The following is a 20,393-nucleotide window of genomic DNA, read 5'->3' as shown; positions in this document are numbered from 1 at the left end:
TCTTTTTACAATGCAAATACCTTGGGCTTGGCTGAGAAGTATTTTTCACCTTTATGTGAATTAGCTTCACTAGACTGCTTTTTTCCTAAAATCTGAGGTGTCAATGTTGTGCTTAGCTTAAGAGAGTCAAGGGCAAAGGGGACAATTTTGGAGTTTGGGTCCTTGTGTGGGCTGGAGGAGGACAGGCCTGACTCAGCACAGTGGACTGCTGTGGCAGGCAAAGGTGGCTTGGCCACCCTAGGGGTAAAGATGAAGGCTTAGGTCAGCCAGTCCCCAAGTTTCAGTCAATTTCCTTAATGCTAGAGGTTCAAGACTTTTACCCAAGATTGCTTCAATTAATCTGATGTTTATTACCAGTAGAGGGAGAGACAAGACCCAGAATAGAATCCCTACTGTGTAGAGATTCACTGAGGTCAGCAGCCATACACAGAGGGGCCAGGCTGCCCCTACAGCAAAAATGCAATGCCAGTGTGCCTACAATGCCATCGGCACACAGACCCATCCACTCATGCAAACGGCAACTTCTGCTTTTCCAGAAACTCTCCTAGGACTACAACTGCCACCTCTTCTTCTCCCAGAGACGAGAAGCCTCTAGGGAAGATAAGGCCCAGGAAGGAGGGGAACCCAGGCCCCAGGGTATTGCCCAATTAGAAAGCAGGTTTTCGTCCTCCCAGCGCTGTTTCCTGATCTTGGTAAATTCCCCTGCCACCTCCTGCTCACACCTCTCTGTTAGGAGCCCACTCTCTGCTGAAGCAGAACTTGGAGAAGCTCTTCTATAGGGATCATGTTGAGACAGCCACAGTATGAAAGGATTTGTAGGCATGCAGTTATACACTTGGTAAACTACAGTGAACGCTAATCTTGAGCCCTTTTTCTTATTATATTGGAAATGCACTTGGGGCTTTATTCCCCTTTGGTGTGCTGAGATGACATGCTGAGGTGCTCCTTGTATTTCTTTTTTTTTTTTTTTTAATAATTTTATTTATTTATTCATTTATTTTCCCCCAAAGCCCCAGCATGGCCGGAGAAGCAGCGCGTCAGTGCGTGCCCGGGATCCGAACCCGGGCCGCCAGCAGCGGAGCGTGCGCACTTAACCACTAAGCCACCGGGCCAGCCCGCTCCTTGTATCACTTAGGGTATTGATCCAGTTGCATTCTTGTCTATAGCAATATCTTAGCTTTCTCGATAGTAGAGATTCCCAGCCTGATTCCTGACCAGACTACGAAGTAAAAAAAAAAAACAAAAAAAAAACACAAAACATTTAAATTATAGCAAAAAAAATCTTCATTTCATGGAATCTTAGATTGAAAGAAAACTAATTTGGATGCTCCCTCATTGCATGAAGTTCTCCTCTGGATACTACTGGCTTTCACTGTGTCCCACCAGCCTTTAACCTATGCTTGAACAATTTCAGAGGTGGGGATTACAACTACTTTATTTTCCTTTCATTGACAGACAGTTTTATGGTTTTCCTTTCCTTAAGTTAAAACTTGATTATAAGTTATCATTAGTCTTCATTACCCCTCCACAATCACACAGAGGAAGTTGGATGACTCTTCAAATAAATGCTATTAGTTATTATGTATCTCTGAAGGATTCTCCTTTCTAGTCTATAAATTCTCCAGCTCTTCCAACTGTTTCTGGTCTCCTAGGCGGGAGCATCAGAATCCTCCTCCTCCTCTCCAAGCCTACTCCAAAGCTAATCTCATGGTTTTTGTCCTTGGCTCTTTCTTTCCCTCCCTTTTCAGGAACTTTGCTCCATCTCCCTTCTCTCTCTGTATCTGCAAGGTTTCCCTTAGCCCCAGACTACAAGTATGCCCATTCTACCCTCTACTCAACATTGCTTACCTACCCTAAGAAATCATCCCATCTCCCGATTTCCTGTCACCATCAAATTTATGGAAAGAGTAGTGCATGGTTACTGCCCTCAGTTTTCCCTCATTCCCTGTGGTAATCTGCATTCTATATCCTTAGCTATGTAGAAATTTATCTTTGAAGGACATTAATGTCTTTGAAATGCTCTTTTATCAGTCTTCAGGCTTCTCCCGCCCCTGTAGCATATAATATTGATGCAGCCCCTTCTGCCTTGACAATGTCTCCCTCAGACTCCCAGACTCAGAGTTCTCCTGGCCATCTTCCCATTTCTCTAGCTGGCCTTCCCCACCATTTCCTCTTTTATTCTTTCCCCTCCATGAAAAAGACCTTCCTTAAGATAATGTCCTCAGGCCCTGTCTGTTTTCTCTGCCCTCTCTTCCTTGGCAACCTTACCATATTTCATGGTTTTATTTATCATTCTAATAGGGGTAACCCCAAACCTTTATCTCCATCTCAACCTTGATTTATCTCTAAACTTCCATTTAAAGCTTCCTGCTGAACATCTCCACTTGAATATCCAGATGCCACCTCAAACTTACGATATCGCAAACGTAGTTTCCTCTTTAACCCATTTTTTCTCTAGAATCCCTATTTTTGTTGAGGACATTGCCCAAAACTCCACTCAGACAAGTTCTACATCTTTATGTTCTCCTCTTTCCACCACAGTTTCTCTCTACTTTGTTTCTTTCTTTTTTTTTTTTAAAGATTTTATTTATTTATTCCCCCCCCCCAAAGCCCCAGTAGATAGTTGTATGTCATAGTTGCACATCCTTCTAGTTGCTGTATGTGGGACGCGCCCTCAGCCTGGCCGGAGAAGCGGTGCGTCGGTGCGTGCCTGGGATCGGAACCCCGGGCCGCCAGCAGTGGAGCGCGTGCACTTAACCGCTAAGCCACAGGGCCGGCCCTAATTCAGGCCCTTTTAGCCTCTTGCTCGACTGTTGGGATAGTCCAAATGGCATGTTCATTTTCCACTTTCAACTTACCACATTTACTGCTGCCAGATTCTAGTGAAGTTGCATCTAATGTGGGGCTTAAGTATTAAAGTCATTGTTTAAGAAGAAAATCCCATATAGTCAACATTACTCTTGAAAATGCCTTATATTGTCCATAAAGTAGAATCTATAGACATACTGCTTCTGAATAAGTTCAACCCGCCAATTTTTCCTCCACTTTTGGAACAGATCACTTTTCTTTTGGTTGAACACCAGATGAAGTCATCTGCTTGGTTCTAGGGACCATCTAGTATGAAAAATATGTTTCTTTAAACACCAGAATCACACGCAACACATTTGAATTCACGTTAGTTACTCATGAGTGTGATACAAATCCACTGGAATGTCTAAAAGCACAGCTCTGATCCTATTATTTCTGCACTCAAAAACTTTTAGTGGCTCTCCATTGCCTATCAGAAGTCCCATTTCTTTAGCCTGGCACTCAAAACTGTCCACGATCTTGCTTCAGCTCACTTATCTAATCCAGGTTCCACTCAAGAATGGAACACCACTCACGCTTTGCACATTCCAGTCTTCCTCCACACTTTCTCTCACAGTGGTCCTACTGCCTGGGATACCTACGCCTTACTCCCCATCTCAGCCATTCTTCAAAGATCAACTCACACCCTGCCTCTCCTAAGATTCCTTTACAGAGTCTTCTCCTCCAACCCAACCTAGCCAAAATCCTATTTCCCTCCTCTGAACTGCAATAGATCTTCATTTGTACTGCTTTTATGGCAAGTATCATTTTCTATCTAGAATTGTCATTTCTATTTATGTTTTATGAGACTGTAAACACCTTATGGGCAGGGTTAGTGCTTGAGTTTTCCTTATACTTTTATATTCTTTTACCACCATCTTCATCTGCAAGCACATAGTCAGTTTTCAACAGGTTTTAATGAATAAATAAGTAAAATAATTGGCTTCCGAACTCCTCCGTGCAGAAGAGCTTCTCTGAATGTGCTCTAGTCTGGCAGTGCCCCAGAACTTGGGACCCCCTGCTCGGAAAAAGCAGCAAACTTCCTCATCCCAGTAATGCCTCCATCAGGCAGTGAATGAACTCAACAGGAAGGGGGAGGGGAAAGAAGACATATGCAAATAGTCAAGCTGTTTGCTCCTTCTTTTTTTTTTTAAAAGACTTTATTTATTTTCCCCCCAAAGCCCCAGTAGATAGTTCTATGTCATAGCTGCACATCCCTCTAGTTGTTGCAGGTGGGACGCGGCCCCATCATGGCCAGAGAAGGGGTACGTCAGTGCGTGGCCGGGATCCGAACCCGGGCCGCCAGCAGCGGAGCGCGTGCACCTAACCACTAACCCACAGGGCAGGCCCTTTTTCGCCCCTTCTTAAAGAGCAAAATAAACATCCTATTGATTAAAGAAAAGAAAAGATCTTGGAAATTAACAGTACAATGGCTTTTTCATAGAAGGCTTCAGGAAATGCCCAGGTCTGTCACTGGAGATGGAGACATTTTTTTCCCATTGTGTTGAAAGAGACTGATGAGGCCTCTTAAACAATCTCGCAGACCTACTGTTTTAAAGGATCAGAACATTTTTCAGTGCATCTCAAGTTCAGTGGGACTTGCAACTTTATGGAGAGCAAGTCCTGGCCCCCTCTCTCCCCACAAGACACATTACCTCAGGGAAACTCAAAGAGGGAGGGGAGCTCTGATTCCAGGAGTACGTTGGATATAACAGCCCCTTGCTTCTTTTCTGAGTCATTCTCCAAATCCCGGAAATACAAATCTAGCTCTGCTCCGATGAGCAGTAAGATTTTTAAGGAAGGTCTGGGGGTTGAAGAGAATGAGAAATGTAATATTTTTAAGGACGGTCTGGGGGTTGGAGAGGAGGGGAAATTTGAGTTTGTCTTACATCTTTCAAGGGATGGGGCATCTTAATCTTTATTATGGACATGCAGAAAATGTAATCTGCCCCAGCGACTGAGAGGCAGTTTGACAGTGAATTTACACCCTCAGTGTTGACTTGAGACTGACTGGGGAAAATGACCGCCCCATACTCTTGTAAAATCTTAATGTACCATGAGAAGTGCACAGCGCTGCCCGATGTAGTGTTCAGATTTGTCTTGACCTTATTAAATCATGGAAAGTGGCTTCCAGGAGGGAAGTGTTTTGTTTTTTGTTTCTTTAATTTTTCTGCACAATTACTCAGGTGGCTTTCCTGTTTCTTCTCTCCCTCCTGGACTTGGGTCCTGTAATTACTATCGCAGAGAGCTGGAAGGATGCCTGCTCTCTCGCACAGTCTCTTCTGCTCGGCCTCCTCCCTTCCCCCCCCCTTTTCTCTTTCTGGCCCCGCCTCCTCCGCGCAGCCCGTAGCCAGCAGCTAGACAGCTGTGTTCAATCAGAAACCACTTACAACTCCAGACGATTCGGAAGGGAAACTTCGGCGTGAAGTGCGGCCCCGCTCCGGCTCTCTCTAGCTTTCTTTCCTTCCCCGGACCCCGAGGCGCGGATCTTCCTCGCCTCGCCGCCCTGTTTTCTTCGGGAGCTCGCCGAAGCCCTCTAGGGTGCCGGATCCTGCTGGGAGGTGGCCTCCAGCCGGGTAATGGGGGGCGGCGAGGCACCGTAGGAGTGGCGAGGCAGTGCCGAGGGTGGCATTGCCCCGGGACCCGGCGGTGGGCGCGCGCGGGCGGGTCTCCGCGCCGGCTCGGCCGCTGCAGCAGCTGCGAGCGCGCCACGCCACCGAGCCTCCTGCAGCAATGGCTCGTCCGTGAACGCGAGCCGGCTCTGCTCCTGGGAGTGCTTGCATCCTCCGTTTGGCCTTCGCCACTGTCCTGGGTGAAAATGGCTGTCTAGACTAAAATGTGCCAGAAGGGACCAAGCAGTGGATATCGAGCCTGTTAAGCCCAACTCATAAGCTCCGAGACCTGGAGGAGGAGGAGCTCGCCTCTGAAAAGTGCAGTCATGAATTCTGGAGTTGCCATGAAATATGGAAACGACTCCTCGGCCGAGCTGAGTGAGGTAAGACACAGCTGAGGTCGGGAGCTCTGGTTTCTTAGGCATTTGCTTTTCGACAAACCCCCCTCCTTCCCCATCTCCCCCAGCCTTACACCCCACCCCCTCGTGCTCGCAGTCTGGAGGCAGCGCAATTAAAGATTAATAGATTTTCTGGATCTTGTTTTAACTTGTAGTGCAACTCAGGAAATGACCTGAACTGGCTTGATATTTTAGGCTGAAATGAGTGGCTTAAGAAAGAAACAAGCTCGCGCTACGCCGCCGAGGCATTTTACTCTCCGCGGTCCGGGTCCTGCCCCTTCCCACCCCCTTCCCCCAATTTATGTACAACATGCCTTTTCGTAGTCGGCAAAATACACCAGGATCCCAGCTGAGCTTAAACCGATGGTAACTAATTTGGTGGGGCTGGGGAGCTTATTGGATTGTTAAGTCTACCACTTGGCTCCCACGTGTGATGCGTTTGGTTAAGTTCAGGCAAGGTGGTCTCTCCTCGGCGGAGATGAATGACCCGCGCTGGGAAGGGGAGTTGGGGAGGAAGCACATCAAAGCCACTTAGAACTTTATTTCCTGCCCGGGACTGGACTCCTGAGTCTTTGAGGCAAGCGTATTTGCAATTCCTGGCTCTCACTGTAACATATTCACTTGAGTGTTTGAGACCAGCTTTGAAATTAAAGCTACATCAAACGGTATGCAAATATGTGAGCGGTAAGATGCTCAAAGCCACCTTTTTTGATGACTTTAGGGATGCCTCGGGCACATCCCCCCCAAGGCTTTGAATGCCTGAAAAGTGGTGATGGCAAATCTACAGAACTGGATACTCCGAAGAGAGGAGGAGGTCCCTGTGATTGGTGTCTACAGCAGGATGCTTGGTGGCTGTGGGTTTTCCTGTAGCACCATTACTGAGCCATTTATGGGAGCAAAAGTAGAACAAATACTCTGTGCGTGTTGAGTATGGCTGAAGAGAGGAAAGGGGAAAAAAGGAGACCAGTGTAAACACAGCCGGAAGGCAGATAGAGGTGATGTCAGATTACCAACCGTGAAGGGAAAATGAAAGGATGGAGCCCTCATTGAGGGGAGAGGGCTGGTGATGGGGAAGAGAGGGGGGCTTGGCCCCGGGGAAACCCGAGTAGGTCTGCGTCTGGTATCCAGCAGGAACGCAGTCTGCCCCTGCCTGGGGCTCTGAGTGTTTTGCTGCTGTTTTGTCCCTGCTCCGGTTTGGAGTAGCATTTTGAGGTGTTGGCCAAATGAGGTAGAGCAATTTCCTAATCCGTGTGGTTTCCACTGTGATGTAGAAGGCTGGGGAGGTGTTAAGAGTGAGGGCTTAACTTCAAAACGGGAGGTGGGTGAAGTGGCACGAAGACCTGATTTTTGCCGATTTTACGTTCAGGGAGAGGTTTCAAATCTAAAATAGAACCCAGGACCCTGCTCCATTACTAACACTTTAATGAGAAGCCTTTGATTTATCTTCTGAGGTCATTTAAAAATAAAAAACTAAAGGCATATATCTTGCAGAGAGTCCTTACTCAGCCTTTCACATTATTTATTTCTATGTGGCAGCCTCAACTCTCTGTCATCTGAAGTGTGCTATTCAGTTACCTTTGTTTAAAAGTGAATCACAGATTTGGGATGAAGGTGACTAGAATGCTGAATCAAGAGAGAGGAGATCTGGACTGACTTGAATAGCGTTGGCACGTCAGTGAGTGGGTTAGATGAACCCAGAGTATCTGTGAAACTCAGGTGGGACGTAAAACTTGCCAGTCGTTCCCTGGTTGTAGCCACTCCTTAAGTATTCCTTAGAAAACTTGTGGCCACGTGAAAGAGTTGAGGGTGCTTCATGGCCCCTGCATTAGTTGGAGCAATAATATTTGAGCATTATAGGACATAGTTTTGTCCCTAAGGAAATAAACAAGTTCCTGCCCCAATCCTGTCCTTTACCAAATTTTCTTTCCTTCCCTCGGTGTCTGCTCATTCATTTCTTGCCTTCTTTTGAGGTTCGGTGATTTAGTTGCCCCTCCGTTCCTGCAGTCCTAGTTTCTCTGCAGGTTGAGTAGTTGCTATAGACTGTAAGGGTAGCTATTTTTAGTTTTTGTACATGTTTTAAATTAGGGTACGTCTAAACAGAATTTGTAAGGCCAGGGGGTGTGTGTGTGGTTCATTCCTTCTGGACCCTAAGTCTCAGTTCAGTTTATCATGGGCGGTAGTTGGAGCATTTACCTTTTCTAGAATATCCATAGATCAGTATGCATATGGATCCATAGATCTGAATACAATTCATCTCTATTTCTCACATGAGATCTTTGCTGTAAAGGAGAGTTTCTTCTTTTCACTGTAATTTTTCTCTTGTACACTGGTTTTGCTTTAACTTCTTGAGGGGCATAGTTGCCATCCCCTTTTAATGGTAGGTTCCTCCTCCTCACCTGGAAGCGGAGCTAATAAAAACCCTCAGGGGGCCTGTTAGTGCCGTATCTCTTATTACCCAGGAGCCTCAATGCTGTCTGGAGGTCACCGAGGGGTCAGATTCAGCCTGATGTTCACCAGGCATTTCAGGGGCAGGAAAAACTCTGAAAGGGGCCAACATTATCCTGGTTATCATGAACAAGAGGCCTCTCTCATTGGTGTTGACTTGTGAGCTTACCACTTTTTACAAGTGTCCTCTAGCCACAGGAGTCACTGACTCTGTGACAGTAATGTTGACACCCATTCCATAACATCCTAAACAAAGGGGAGTGACTTGAATCAATTTCTGGTTGTAATCTGCTCGTCCTGTTCCTGAGAGTAGCCAGCTTTGGTCAAGAATTGAAGTATTGGCCTCTGCCCTACTGGGATTTGGGTGTGAGGGACTCATGATAAGGAGACCTAGTGCTGGGTGTTGGGCATGAGGTGTTTTGCATGTGTGAGAACTTTAAAATGGAAAAACAGGAAATTTATGAATGTGTTCCTTTTGTGTCTTTAGTTTGAACAATAGCTGTTTAAGATCCTGTGAGATGATTGTAGGAGATAGTAAAATTGCCTCTGCCTATGGACATTCAAAACATTTTTATTTATCCATGGCCACAAATGGCTTATATCAAATCTGAACACTTTAACCAAAGCAAATTTATCCTTAGCATTAGCAACAGTAATGCAAAAGGAAAATTTGAGAAGCATGAATTGGCTATTCTTTTTTCTTGGCTATTAGCTGTCCCTATCAGACTCAAAGGATGTTTTTCTTTTTCTAATGTGAAGTTAAGGAAGGACTTAACATCAGCCAAATCAAAAGTACTTAGAAGATTACATGTTTGGCTTTCAGTCTCCCTCCCCCATGATCAAGAAGCAAAGTGGACTCAGTTTCAGCAGTGTTAGATTAAATTCTCCCAAACCTTGTCAAGGGAGGTCTTTTAAATCTTCTTCCTCACTGCCATGGGTTTTCAGTCGGCAGTTAGTTCTGTTTGTCTTGCTAAAACTTGTGGGACCAGTACGTAGTTTAACCTTGTTTCACTATTATAATCACATGACTTGGTTCTTAGAATAATTCAGACTTTGGGAGGAAGATGTGTTAAGTTGCAGCATTATCAGGATACGACTTGAATTTACTCATCTTTGCAGGATAGGTGTCTACTGGATCTGCTTATCTGGTAGACAGCTACCTATTTATGTAGCAAAATAAAAATTTACCTTTAAGAGTTTGTTCTTTCCTGGCAATCATTAAAACCTCTGCGGATGAAAAAATATTCTTTCCTTACTTAAAGAATAATTTGTCTGAAGCGATCAACTTATATTCTTTGCCTTTTAAATATTAAACAATGAACAGGTAACATTCTCCTGTCACTGTTCACTTTGAAACCTTAGTTGCCCCTGGATCATACTTCTCTCTCTCTCTCTCTCTCTCTCTCTCTATTCAAAGCCTCTTTCATAAGATTATTGCACTCCTGAATGTAGGTAGGCTCTATTGGCAGCTCTCCTCGCTTTCACCATGTGCTTGTTGGGTAGCTATTGAAACCCCACATCTTCATTGATACTCTAATTAAGTGGTAGATTTGTATAGGAGAAAATTGTTCTCTAGATAGATGATCTTGTATGGCTACCTCTAAGTGGCTTATCTCACAGATATACTTACTCTTTATCATCAAGTTTCAAAATACCAGAGTTGGAAGGGCCTGTAAGATCACCTAGTATCCCACACCCCTTTATACTTCTTTATACTCCTCTCCATTGTAATGTTATTGTCTGTCTTAGCCATAGACTGTAAGCACCAGAAGAGCAGTGTCAAGACCAGTTACAGAGCCTGGCAGTAGTAGGTGTTCTACAGATGTTTGAATGAATGAACACCTTGCCTCTTCTCTCTTTTTCCCTTTTTGTAAATAAAGAATTTGAGGAACTGATTGAAGTGCATGGTTGGAGGCTTTTTTGGCTGTCTATGGCTATGTAACAAACTGCCCCCAAATTTAGAGGCTTAGAATAGCAATCTTATTTGCTCATGATTTTGCAATTTGGGCAGAGCTCAGGGGTGAACACTCGTGTCTGTGGCTGGAGCTAGAAGATCCACTTCCAAAATGGCTTAATCACACGGCTGGCAAACTGGTGCTGGCTGTGCACTGAGTGATCACCTCAGTTCTCTCCTACGTGGGCTACCCATGTGGCTGCTTGGGTCTCCTCTCAGCATGCAGCTGGGTTCCCAGAAGGAGGAGGTGGAAGCTGCCAGTTCTTTTAAAATGTAGGACTGAAACTGGCACAGGGTCCACTTCTATGTGTTTTATCTAAAATATATGCTTAGCCCAGATTCAAAGGGGTGAAGAAATGGATCCCACCTCTCCTAGGGGGATGTGGCAAAGAATTTGCAACCATTTTTAATCTACTCCAGAGGCCACAAAACAACAGAGCCTTGTCTAAAACCCTGGTCTCTTAATTCCCAATGCCTGACGATAGTTTTTGTTGTTTTGTCTTTTAGCTGTTAATTCAGTGGTTTGTAACTGCTAAAATTTTCTAAGCATTTCCCAGGTATCGACATGCTTAATTATCAAAAAACCCTGTGAGATACAGTAGTCCCCCCTTATCCGTGAGGGATATGTTCCAAGACCGCCAGTGGATGCCTGAAACTGTGGATAGTACCAAACCCTATATATACTATGTTTTTTCCTATATATACATACCTATGATAAAGTTCAATTTTTAGGTATAGTAAGAGATTAACAACAATAACTTCAATAACACAACAACAAGAACTTCTCTTTGGCCTATCCAAATTGCAAGCATCACTACTCTTGTGCTTTGGGGCCATTATCAAATAAAGTAAGGGTTACTTGAGCACAAGCAGTGCGGTACCACGACGGTTGATCTGAGGAGCTGGTTACTAAGTGACTAATGGGCCATTAGGGCTGGGAGTGTATGGTAGTATATACAGCATATATAGCGTAGATGCTCTGGACAAAGGGCAATTCACTTCCCAGGAGGGATGAGCAGGGCAGCGCAAGATTTCATCATGCTACTCAGAATGGCATATAATTTAAAACTTATGAGTTGTTTATTTCTGGAATTTTCCATTTAATACTTTTCGGACCACGGTTAACTGCGGGTAACTGAAACTGTGGAAAGCGAAAGGGAGTACTGCAGACTAAAAATGGTAGAGTTACGAGTCGGCGCAGATGGTCTTTCTCCAGAGCTCCACCATGTGTGCGCTTGTTTCCTTTCATTAATTTCTGTTACTGCTCTCAGCTTTTGATCACGTGTTCCTAGGAGGGAATATTCTATTTAATAAGCCTGTTTAACTTGATTTGTATTGTAATCTCTATGCAATATACAGATAATGGTTTTTGATAAAAATGAAATTGATATGGTTAAAGGGATATGGTCACTGACATCACCTCCAAGTGACGGAGGAATCCTAGGCATTGATTTTCCGTAGCCCTAAGTGTAGATTTGTTGATAAGGAATAGAGTGATCCTCAGCCAGGAGGGCCTTCCCTTCTGTTCTCGTTTCCTGCAAGGGAGATAGGGGCACCACAGCCCCTCTCCCACTGCGTATGCACTCAGAGACGCCTCAGAGATTAGTGCTACAATATTTGAGGTGCCAGAATGAGAATAAGCCTTGCTCTGTCACGAGACTTGGGAGTTTCCCACCTCTGCAGGTGGGACTCTAGGTTCCTGCCACCGTTGGCTAAATCACTGTGGGGCTGCAGAGTGCTGAGGTTGGTGAAGAAACCCAGGGAACCCAGTGAAGTCAGCAGCCAGGGCTGCGTGGCAAGGCAGCTGCTGGCGGCCAGGTCCTGAGGAAGCACATGCTGAACGTGGCAGTGAGGCCGTGAGTCAAACCCAGTGGGCAAGCAGAAGTAGATCAAGTGTGGCTGGAACCAGGTGTCCAGTCCAAGTAACAAGAAGAAGGAGAAATGCGGTGTGAGGAGGAGGATAGTCAAAGACCAGGCAGATGATCAGGAACTGAGATGGCCATGGACCTGAAAGCAGAGAGAGAACCTTGATTCTGAGGAAGTGCTTTGTCTGATCGGAAAGTTTTTAACTTAATCCCAAGACTTTTTCATATTAAGGAAGTACTTACAGGACTGTGGCTACCAGCTTTGAGGTGCTGGAACTTGGAGTGAGTGGGGCACCCATCTAGAGTAGGGAATGTGATGGTGATACCCAGGATATAACTAAAGGGCACTGTTGTTTTTTTTTTTTTAAGATTTTTTTTATTTATTTTTTCCCCCAAAGCCCCAGTAGATAGTTGTGTGTCATAGCTGCATATCCTTCTAGTTGCTGTATGTGGGACGCGGCCTCAGCATGGCCAGAGAAGCAGCGCGTTGGTGCGAGCCCGGGATCCGAACCCGGGTCGCCAGCAGTGGAGCGCACTCACTTAACCACTAAGCCACGGGGCCGGCCCAAAAGGGCACTGTTTTAATGGCTGCCTGAAGCTAATTTACCCGATGCAGGTCGTGTGGAAGGCTTCCTCCAACAGGAGACTGTAACTGGAAGATGAAACTTGCATTCACTGCAAAATTAAGAAATTGTTGATGAACAAAGATTTCAAATTTAGGTTTTGATCCAAGGAATCCAATTTTAGAAAATCAAGGTTACATTTTAAGTAATCTCTAGATTCTAGGAAAGAGGTTCGTGTTAGTGAGATTATAGAATCAGACAAGCCCAAAAAAGACTCAGAAAATTGATAGTAGTTAGGATGTGGATTTTTACATCAGCAAGGGGATGTCATGGCAGAGATAAATTATATGCAAGTATTTTCTCAACCCCCCGAGCCACACCTAGATTCCTAGCAGTGGTTTCTTTCTTGAAAGAAGCAAGGAGAGAATAACCTGGATTACGTAGATAAACAGAAGTTCAGTTTATATAGTAAATATTTACTGGGACCACAGAGCTATTCCTCAGTATCTAGCAAAAGTCCTTTTTCTCTTACTGAATAGAAACAGCCAAAATTAATACATAGAGGAAAGAAGACACCTTTTGGAAGGTTTGCATCATCATAAGGATTGACTGAGGTTGTAAAGCACTTTATATATGCAAATCTTTCAAGATGTTTCTTAAACTCAGCAAACAAGTTAAACCTGGAGAAAGTTTAGGGAAAAAAAATCCAAAATTAGCAGCTGTTGATTCTACTTGTCACACAAAAAGCTATAGGTTAGGATTCGTTAACTTTGTAGATAAACAATAAAAGCCTGTTGGGCTGGGAAAGCTGTGTGGCAAAAGCTACTTGATGCTTTGGTGGGTGGGGATATTTTGAGACAGATTCCTTGTCACGAGGTTTGATCAGTGCTTGGAACGGGTGATGGGACAGATGGGGCCAGAGATGGAAATGCATCTTAAGCCAAAGGCTGTGGTGTTTGATTACCTGAGAACAGAAAGTTTCACGAAGTCCCAGTGTGTGTGCACACATGTCAGTTAACGACTCCAGCTGGATTTATGAGACATATTGAAGCAGTTGTCAAGGGAAGAATGCCAATGTGGAAAAAGATTGCTTGGCAATTAGAAAAGCAGTGGAGTCCTCTGGTTGGTTGCGTGGTACGAGTGGGAGTAATTGCTCGTCCCTGTTTCCTATGGGTTGTGTGGACTTGTCCATATAACTCGTGACACACTTCCAATGACTTCTTGCTTCTGCCTGGGCCTGTCCCAGCCTCCCAGGTTAGTTGTTCCTTCCGTCATCTTTGTTCAGAACACTTACTGTAATTATCCACGGCCTCCCTGGGACACCACGAGATCTTTGAAGGCAGGGACAGCACCTAGGCAATATGTGACATAGTAGGGCATCAGCAAACCTCAAAGGTACTTATTTGGACCAAACCCCAGTTGCCATTGTGGTGTGACAGCTGTGTTGAATTGACCACTTTTATATTTTGGTTAAAGGGCACATTTGAGGGAATTTCTTTTGGTCATTATTACTGTAACTTACTCTCTATTCCTCGTTCGTTTATTCATTCAACAAACATTGTGTGCCTTCTACATGCCAGGTGCTGTTTTAAGTTCTGGGGATACAGACAAACAAAACTGAGGTAGTCCCTGATCTAATGGATCCTACATTCTAGAGGGAGACAGACAGTACACAAGACAGATGTATGTCCAGTGGTGATATGTGCTAAAAAGAGAAAATACACAGGAATGGAGGAGGGAGAGGTGCTGTTCTAGTGATCAGGAAAGACCTGTCTGTGGGAATCTTTGATTTGAGACCTGAATGAAATGAGGGATAGAGCCAGGCAGAGGTGGGGGATGATCATTTCAGGCAGAGGGAGGAACAGGGCCAAGGTGCAGAGGCCAGAGCATGCTTGATGTGTTAAGCAAGGAGGTGATATGGCTGGGAGGGCAGTGAGCAAGGGGAGAGCGAAGGAGGTGAGAACTGAGAAGCTAGATCACCTGTAGCCTCGTAGGCTATGGGAAAGAATCAGGACTTCCTTGGAAGGTTTTGAACGTGTGCCTCCGTTGATTTTTTTTTTTTTTTAATCCTTTTCATGTATTTTTTTTTTTTTTTTTTTTTTTTACCGTGGGGCAGGGTGGAGGAGATGTCAGAAAGAGGTGGAACTAGCAAAGAAAAGGCCAGGAAGGTTGTGTCTCAGAAGCCTGTTAAAGCAAGTCTTTTCAGAAGAGGGTGGAGTGATCAGTCACCAAATGCTTCCCTTTTTGCTTCACTTACTCCCTTAAAGCCTATGCACTTTCCCAGACTTTGAAATTGTATCCCTTTCTCCAATCTGAACTAATTGTTATATACCATAAAAATAAACTATAATTAATTTTTGGACATCTTCAGAGTATTTGAGTTCATTTTCCCCTTAAAAGGAATGGTTTAAAGAACTGAATGGCATGGACACTGCCCAGGAATGATTTGAAAACTGCCTTCCCTTGATGGATGGTTCAGTGTGGATGGATGCTGCTGATGTAGAATATGGGTGGGTCTGAATTAGGAAAACTGGCCTCTACTTTCCACTGTCACTTGGACCAATTTCCTTCAATCATTTAGAATCACTGACTTTAATTTTATGAACTTTAGTATCAGTTTATTGATTTATAACAAATGTAACTCCAAGGATCCTGGAAAGCTGACACGTTTTTCCTGTTGAGAAGCTATTTGGCAGTCACATTATGACCAGAAAGTTGCCTGGTAAACATGGGATTGGACAAAGGAGATGCTTCTATTGAATGGTGCCATTAAGTTTATCTTTGATTTGAAGTTTATCTTATCCAAACTATTTGCATGACTGATGAGGAAACCGAGGTCTGACTAAGGCTGGCTAGTGGCAGAGGGGGAAATGTGGAATCTGGATTTTTTTTTTTTTTTTAATTCCCAGGGATCTGTTTTTCTCTTCTGCCTCAACTTCCTCTGTTTCTATGTCTAGAATTTGCTTTAAAGTATGTGTTTCATAATATTCTGTAATTATTTTAAAAGGAGAAACTCTAGTTCTTCAGGAAATCTTGTCTACATACGACATTACTACTAATCACACTATTAAAATAGTTAGAACACTGTTTTTAGCTCTAACTGTGATTCTTGAGTGTATTGTAGTTGTCTGTGCTCAGTGGATTTTTACGGGTCTAGCAGGTATAAAAATCCAAAAGAGCAGTTGTGCCGTTTTTCGGGGGAATAAGGAGATGGCTTACTGTCTGGCTGGTTTGCCAGCTGCTGTGTGTTGACGGTGCATGACTTGGTCAACCCTCTTACCTTTTTTTCTAAAATTGTGGTTTAAGAGACATAACATAAAATTTACCATTTTAACCATTTTTAAGTGTATGAGTCTGGGGCGTTAAGTACATTCACATTGTAGTATAACCTTCATTACCATCCATCTCCAGCCTTTTTTCATTTTCCCCAGCTGAAACCCTGTACCCATTCAACACTAACTCCCCATTTCCTGCCTCTCCCCTAGCAACCACCATTCTACTTTCTATCCTCTCTATGAATTTGACTAATCTAGATCCCTCAGAAGTTGAATCATACAATATTTGTCTTTTTGTGACTGGTTTATTTCCATCAGTGTAATGTCTTCAGGGTTCAACAATGTTGTAGCATGTGTCAGAATTTCCTTCCTTTTTAAGGCTGAATAATATTCCATTGTATGCATGTATCGCATTTTTTTTATCCATTCATTCGTTGATGAACACTTGAGCTGTCTGCACCTTTTGGCTATTGTGAATAATGCTGCTCTGAACATGGGTGTACAAATAGGAGTCCTTGCTTTCACTTCTTTTGGGTATATACTCGGAAGTGGAATTGCTGGCCATATGGTAATTCTATGTTTAATTTTTTGAGGAATTGCCATACCATTTTCCATAGCAACTGCACCATTTTCCATTATTCCCACCAGCAATGCACAAAGGTTCCAATTTCCCCACGTCCTTGCTAATACTTGTTTTCTGTTTTGTTTTGGTTTTTAGGTAACAGCCATCCAATTGGGCGTGAGGTGGTATCTCGTGGTTTCTGTTTGCATTTCCCTAATGATTACAGATGTTCAGTGTCTTTTCCGGTGCTTATTGGCCACATCTTCTTTGGAGAAATGTCTGTTCAAACCCTTAGCCCACTTTTTTTTTTTTAATTGATATTTTAATGGTTTCTAACATTGTGAAATTTTGGGTTGTACATTTTGTTTGTCCATCACCATATATATGACTCCCTTCACCCCTTGTGCCCATCCCCCACCCCCACTGCCCCTGGTAACTACAGTCCAGTTTTCTCTGTCCATGTGTTTTAGCCCACTTTTTAAATTGGATTATTTGGGATTTTTTTGTTGTTGTGTTGTAGGAGTTCTTCATATTTTCTGGATATCAGTTCTCTCTTCTCCTTAGTCCATGTCTGATTTTCTCCATGGTTGGGGCTTTGCATGGCACTCGCTCCTGGGTATTTCCAGATGGAGTGCCAGTGAGTGTAAAATGAGATATGAGAGTAAACTGCTTCTCCACAGAAAACAAAAGGAATCTGCCCAAGCCCAGGAGGCTCCTTCCTCGTGGTGTCCAGGAAGAAGTCACTCTTTTTTTTTTAAGGCCCCCCCCTCCCCAAAGCCCCAGTAGATAGTTGTATGTCATAGCTGCACATCCTTCTAGTTGCTGTATGTGGGACGCGGCCTCAGCATGGCCGGAGAAGCGGTGCGTCGGTGCGCGCCTGGGATCCGAACCCGGGCCACCAGTAGCGGAGTGCGTGCACTTAACCGCTAAGCCATGGGGCCGGCCCAAGAAGTCACTCTTGATGCATCGTGGGACCAGCGTGCATTTCACAGGCTGACACCCAGCAACTCTCATTCTGGACAGACTGTCGATCTCTAGCAATGGTAGGCAGGCGCCAGAGTTAAGAGTTAGGTTTATGGTCTTTGAAGAGTTACACTTCTTCACCGACATGCTGTGATTTCACAGTATTTAAAGAGGAGTTTTAGGAGAGGGCTTTAGCAAGAGGGGCCTGTGGAGAGTAGCCAGGAAGTCTGAGGCTGGCTGCTTAGATTAGATAACTGTTTCTTTATTTCTTGGTGCTGTGAATCTAATTCTAGTTAAACCAAAATCTAATTTATTTTCATGCTTGATTGGGAGTACTTCTGATTAAGTATTTGGATGCGAGTAAGTCATCCTATAGGAGAACTGTGAGAATGAGATAGTCCAGGGGCTGCAGTGCCCTGGCTGATTGTTAATAGGGTGTTAATAGTGAGTAGGGGGAAAATAGGTGAGTTGGATCCCAGGACAGGATGGGTTTTTACTTCCAACTTAGGATAAGTAGATTTAAACTCAAATTTGGGATCCTCCCTTTTTCAGGATGCCCTGATATAAGCGTGGGGCAGAAAGCAGTGTCCCTTCTGGTGTGATTGATAGAGTGACTTCCAAGACTGTTTCTCATTTTGGGCTTTGAGCTGCTTATGAAAATGCTTTCTGGACATACATGTAATTACTGCCAAAGAAAGTGTCTGATGCTGATAAAGCTGCCTTCAAACCCTTTAATTCCCCAAGTGTCAAAGATGGAGCGTCTTTCTTCCTTGGCATTAACATGTCCCCAGCTAGCAATGAAGACATATTGGGGTCAGGGTAATATGTTGAATGACTAGGACAGGCATCTTTTTTGGCCACCTTCTTTATGAGCTTCTCCATTGGGTCAAGTCACCTGATTCATCACCTCAGTTTGTCTGTCTGTAAAATTACGGGTAGTAAAGTTGCAGGCTCTAATATCAAAACTCTGCCACTTCCTAGCTAGGTGACCTGGGAAAAGTTGCTTTTCTGGGCTACACATTCCCTGTTGGAAGATGAGGATAATAAGAGCACCCACCCTAGACAGATGTGGTGAAGACCAGTGACGTAACCTATGTAGTGCTTATCAAAGTGCCTGGTAAATACTATTTGTTAGCTCTTGCTGCTGTGCTAATACCACCACCACCACCACCAATAATAATAGTTGTTGCTATTTTTGTTATTTTGCTACTACAATCAAGGTGCCAAGTAGAAGACAAGCACTTTTTAAACTGAACATTAGTAGCTGTAGTATAAGTGAGTACTGAAATAATTGAAAAGAAGATCTTCAATGTAGACAAATATGTCATGAAGGCAATATTCAGATACCCTGAGAATCTCACTGCCTGCTGATGTTTTTCTCTCTGGATCTTAATGTCAAAAGCTCATTACCTGGGAAAATGTTCTTCCAAATATTGGCAAGTCTTAAAAAAGAAAGGTGGATACTTCCTATTTTGGATTCACAGAGCCAAGATGTTCATGAGCTAACAAGTGGCAATACTAATTACTCTTAAAATTTTATTAATTTTGTGATTTTTATTAATTTTGTCCTGGCTATAGTGTCTTCAATCCCTCTTGTACCAGGAACTGGCCTTAGGACGTGACCATCCTGGTTGATGGTATAACCTGAGAGCGCGAAGGCCCTTCAGGCCACTGCCATGCCCAGAATACGGATGCATTGCAGAGAAACAGACCATGCTCATGTATTGCACAATTATATCTTTCTCGGAGATAAGGTTTTATCAGTGATGCACACTTTGTGAATTCTCTTACAAGTTATGATCTGTTAACTGCAAGAAGGTTGCAGTAGTGCCAGTGGGAGCTTTGTTTTAGAAAAGCAGTGATGGAGGGACGAGGCACGTCTGCTGGAGGTGAGAGAGCAGCCTTGGTAATTGGGTTTGAGAGAAGCTGGGATGTGCCCCACAGCAGTGAAGGCCAACTCTGTTTCCGTTTACAGCTAACTTTTTCATTTGAAAGAATTTCTTTAAAACCTATGGTACCTTTATGGAGGTTTTGTCTAATGGTCATAAAGGAGAAAGTGGTGGAATATTCCCTCTCGTGTTTTGAAGATGGTAGACAGTTTGGTCATTTGCTGAAGAGTATATACCTGAGGGCAACGGGAAGGAAACAGACAGAGGTCGTAGACCTCAGGCTCTAATGTCTCACTTTTTGGTTGTGAAGTTTTGGACCCCTTGAACTTCCATCTCCAGCTCATCTCCGTGGATGCTCCTACAGTGATGTTACCCATTCCCATGGCTTAAACTACCGTCTCTAAGCTGTTGCCTCACAAGTCTGTATCTCCAGCCCAGATCGATTTGAATATCCAACAGGGGAAAGGAGAAGCACAGTCTCGTGTAATACAAAAATTTCTCGTAGTCAGTACTCCTTCTCCTCCCGCCTGCCCTCTCAAACAAAAACTCACGCCAGTCCCTCTTCCTGCGGTGATTTCCCTTCCCACTGTGACGCCAGCTCATCTTAGGCTCTACAACGTGCCACCTTCTCTAGAAGGCCTTTCTCACCTCCCACTTAGTGCTGCGCCAAGTACCCCATGCAGTCTGGCAACACTGCTTGTTCCTCTGACTTACCCCTTAGTGCTCTGTAATATGATCTGTTCACATATTTCTCTGTCTCAGAAGCCTACCAATGGCCAGAGAAATGCTTTCTTCTCTGAGCACATTCTTACAGTGTGGTTGACAGGATACATGACAGTTAAGCATGATGAAAAGAAGTAAAAAGAAAATAAGACTAAGAGAGGAAAAAAATACAGAAGGGCAACTATTTTGTACCGACTAGTGGTGCGATCCCCAGGTTCCCTCTCCGTGAAGTTGGATCCTGACTACACCTCCCTTCCATTTCCTTCTGAGGGCAAACACTGCGCCCCAGGGGCCCTT

General features: G+C 44.0%; 1 protein-coding gene across 3 annotated transcripts in view; it reads left to right on the top strand.

Moving 5' to 3' along the window:
* Positions 1-20,393, top strand: part of MCC (MCC regulator of WNT signaling pathway) — a 399,974-nt gene that overhangs the window by 137,432 nt on the left and 242,149 nt on the right. The window contains exon 1 of one of the 3 annotated variants that reach the window (XM_058538640.1): positions 5,235-5,842. The exons of the other annotated variants lie outside the window; for them this stretch is intronic. Within the exon in view, the coding sequence (XP_058394623.1) occupies positions 5,786-5,842 (57 nt within the window). The 5' untranslated portion in view covers positions 5,235-5,785. Of the gene's footprint in view, positions 1-5,234; positions 5,843-20,393 lie in introns of those variants that run through there. 3 annotated transcript variants of the gene reach the window in all.

The sequence above is a fragment of the Diceros bicornis genome, chromosome 1 (genome assembly GCF_020826845.1).
Source record: "Diceros bicornis minor isolate mBicDic1 chromosome 1, mDicBic1.mat.cur, whole genome shotgun sequence".
Classification (NCBI taxonomy): Eukaryota; Metazoa; Chordata; class Mammalia; order Perissodactyla; family Rhinocerotidae; genus Diceros; species Diceros bicornis.
The sequence above is the reverse complement of the archived record's forward strand: the minus strand, read 5'-3'. Positions and strand labels throughout refer to the sequence as shown.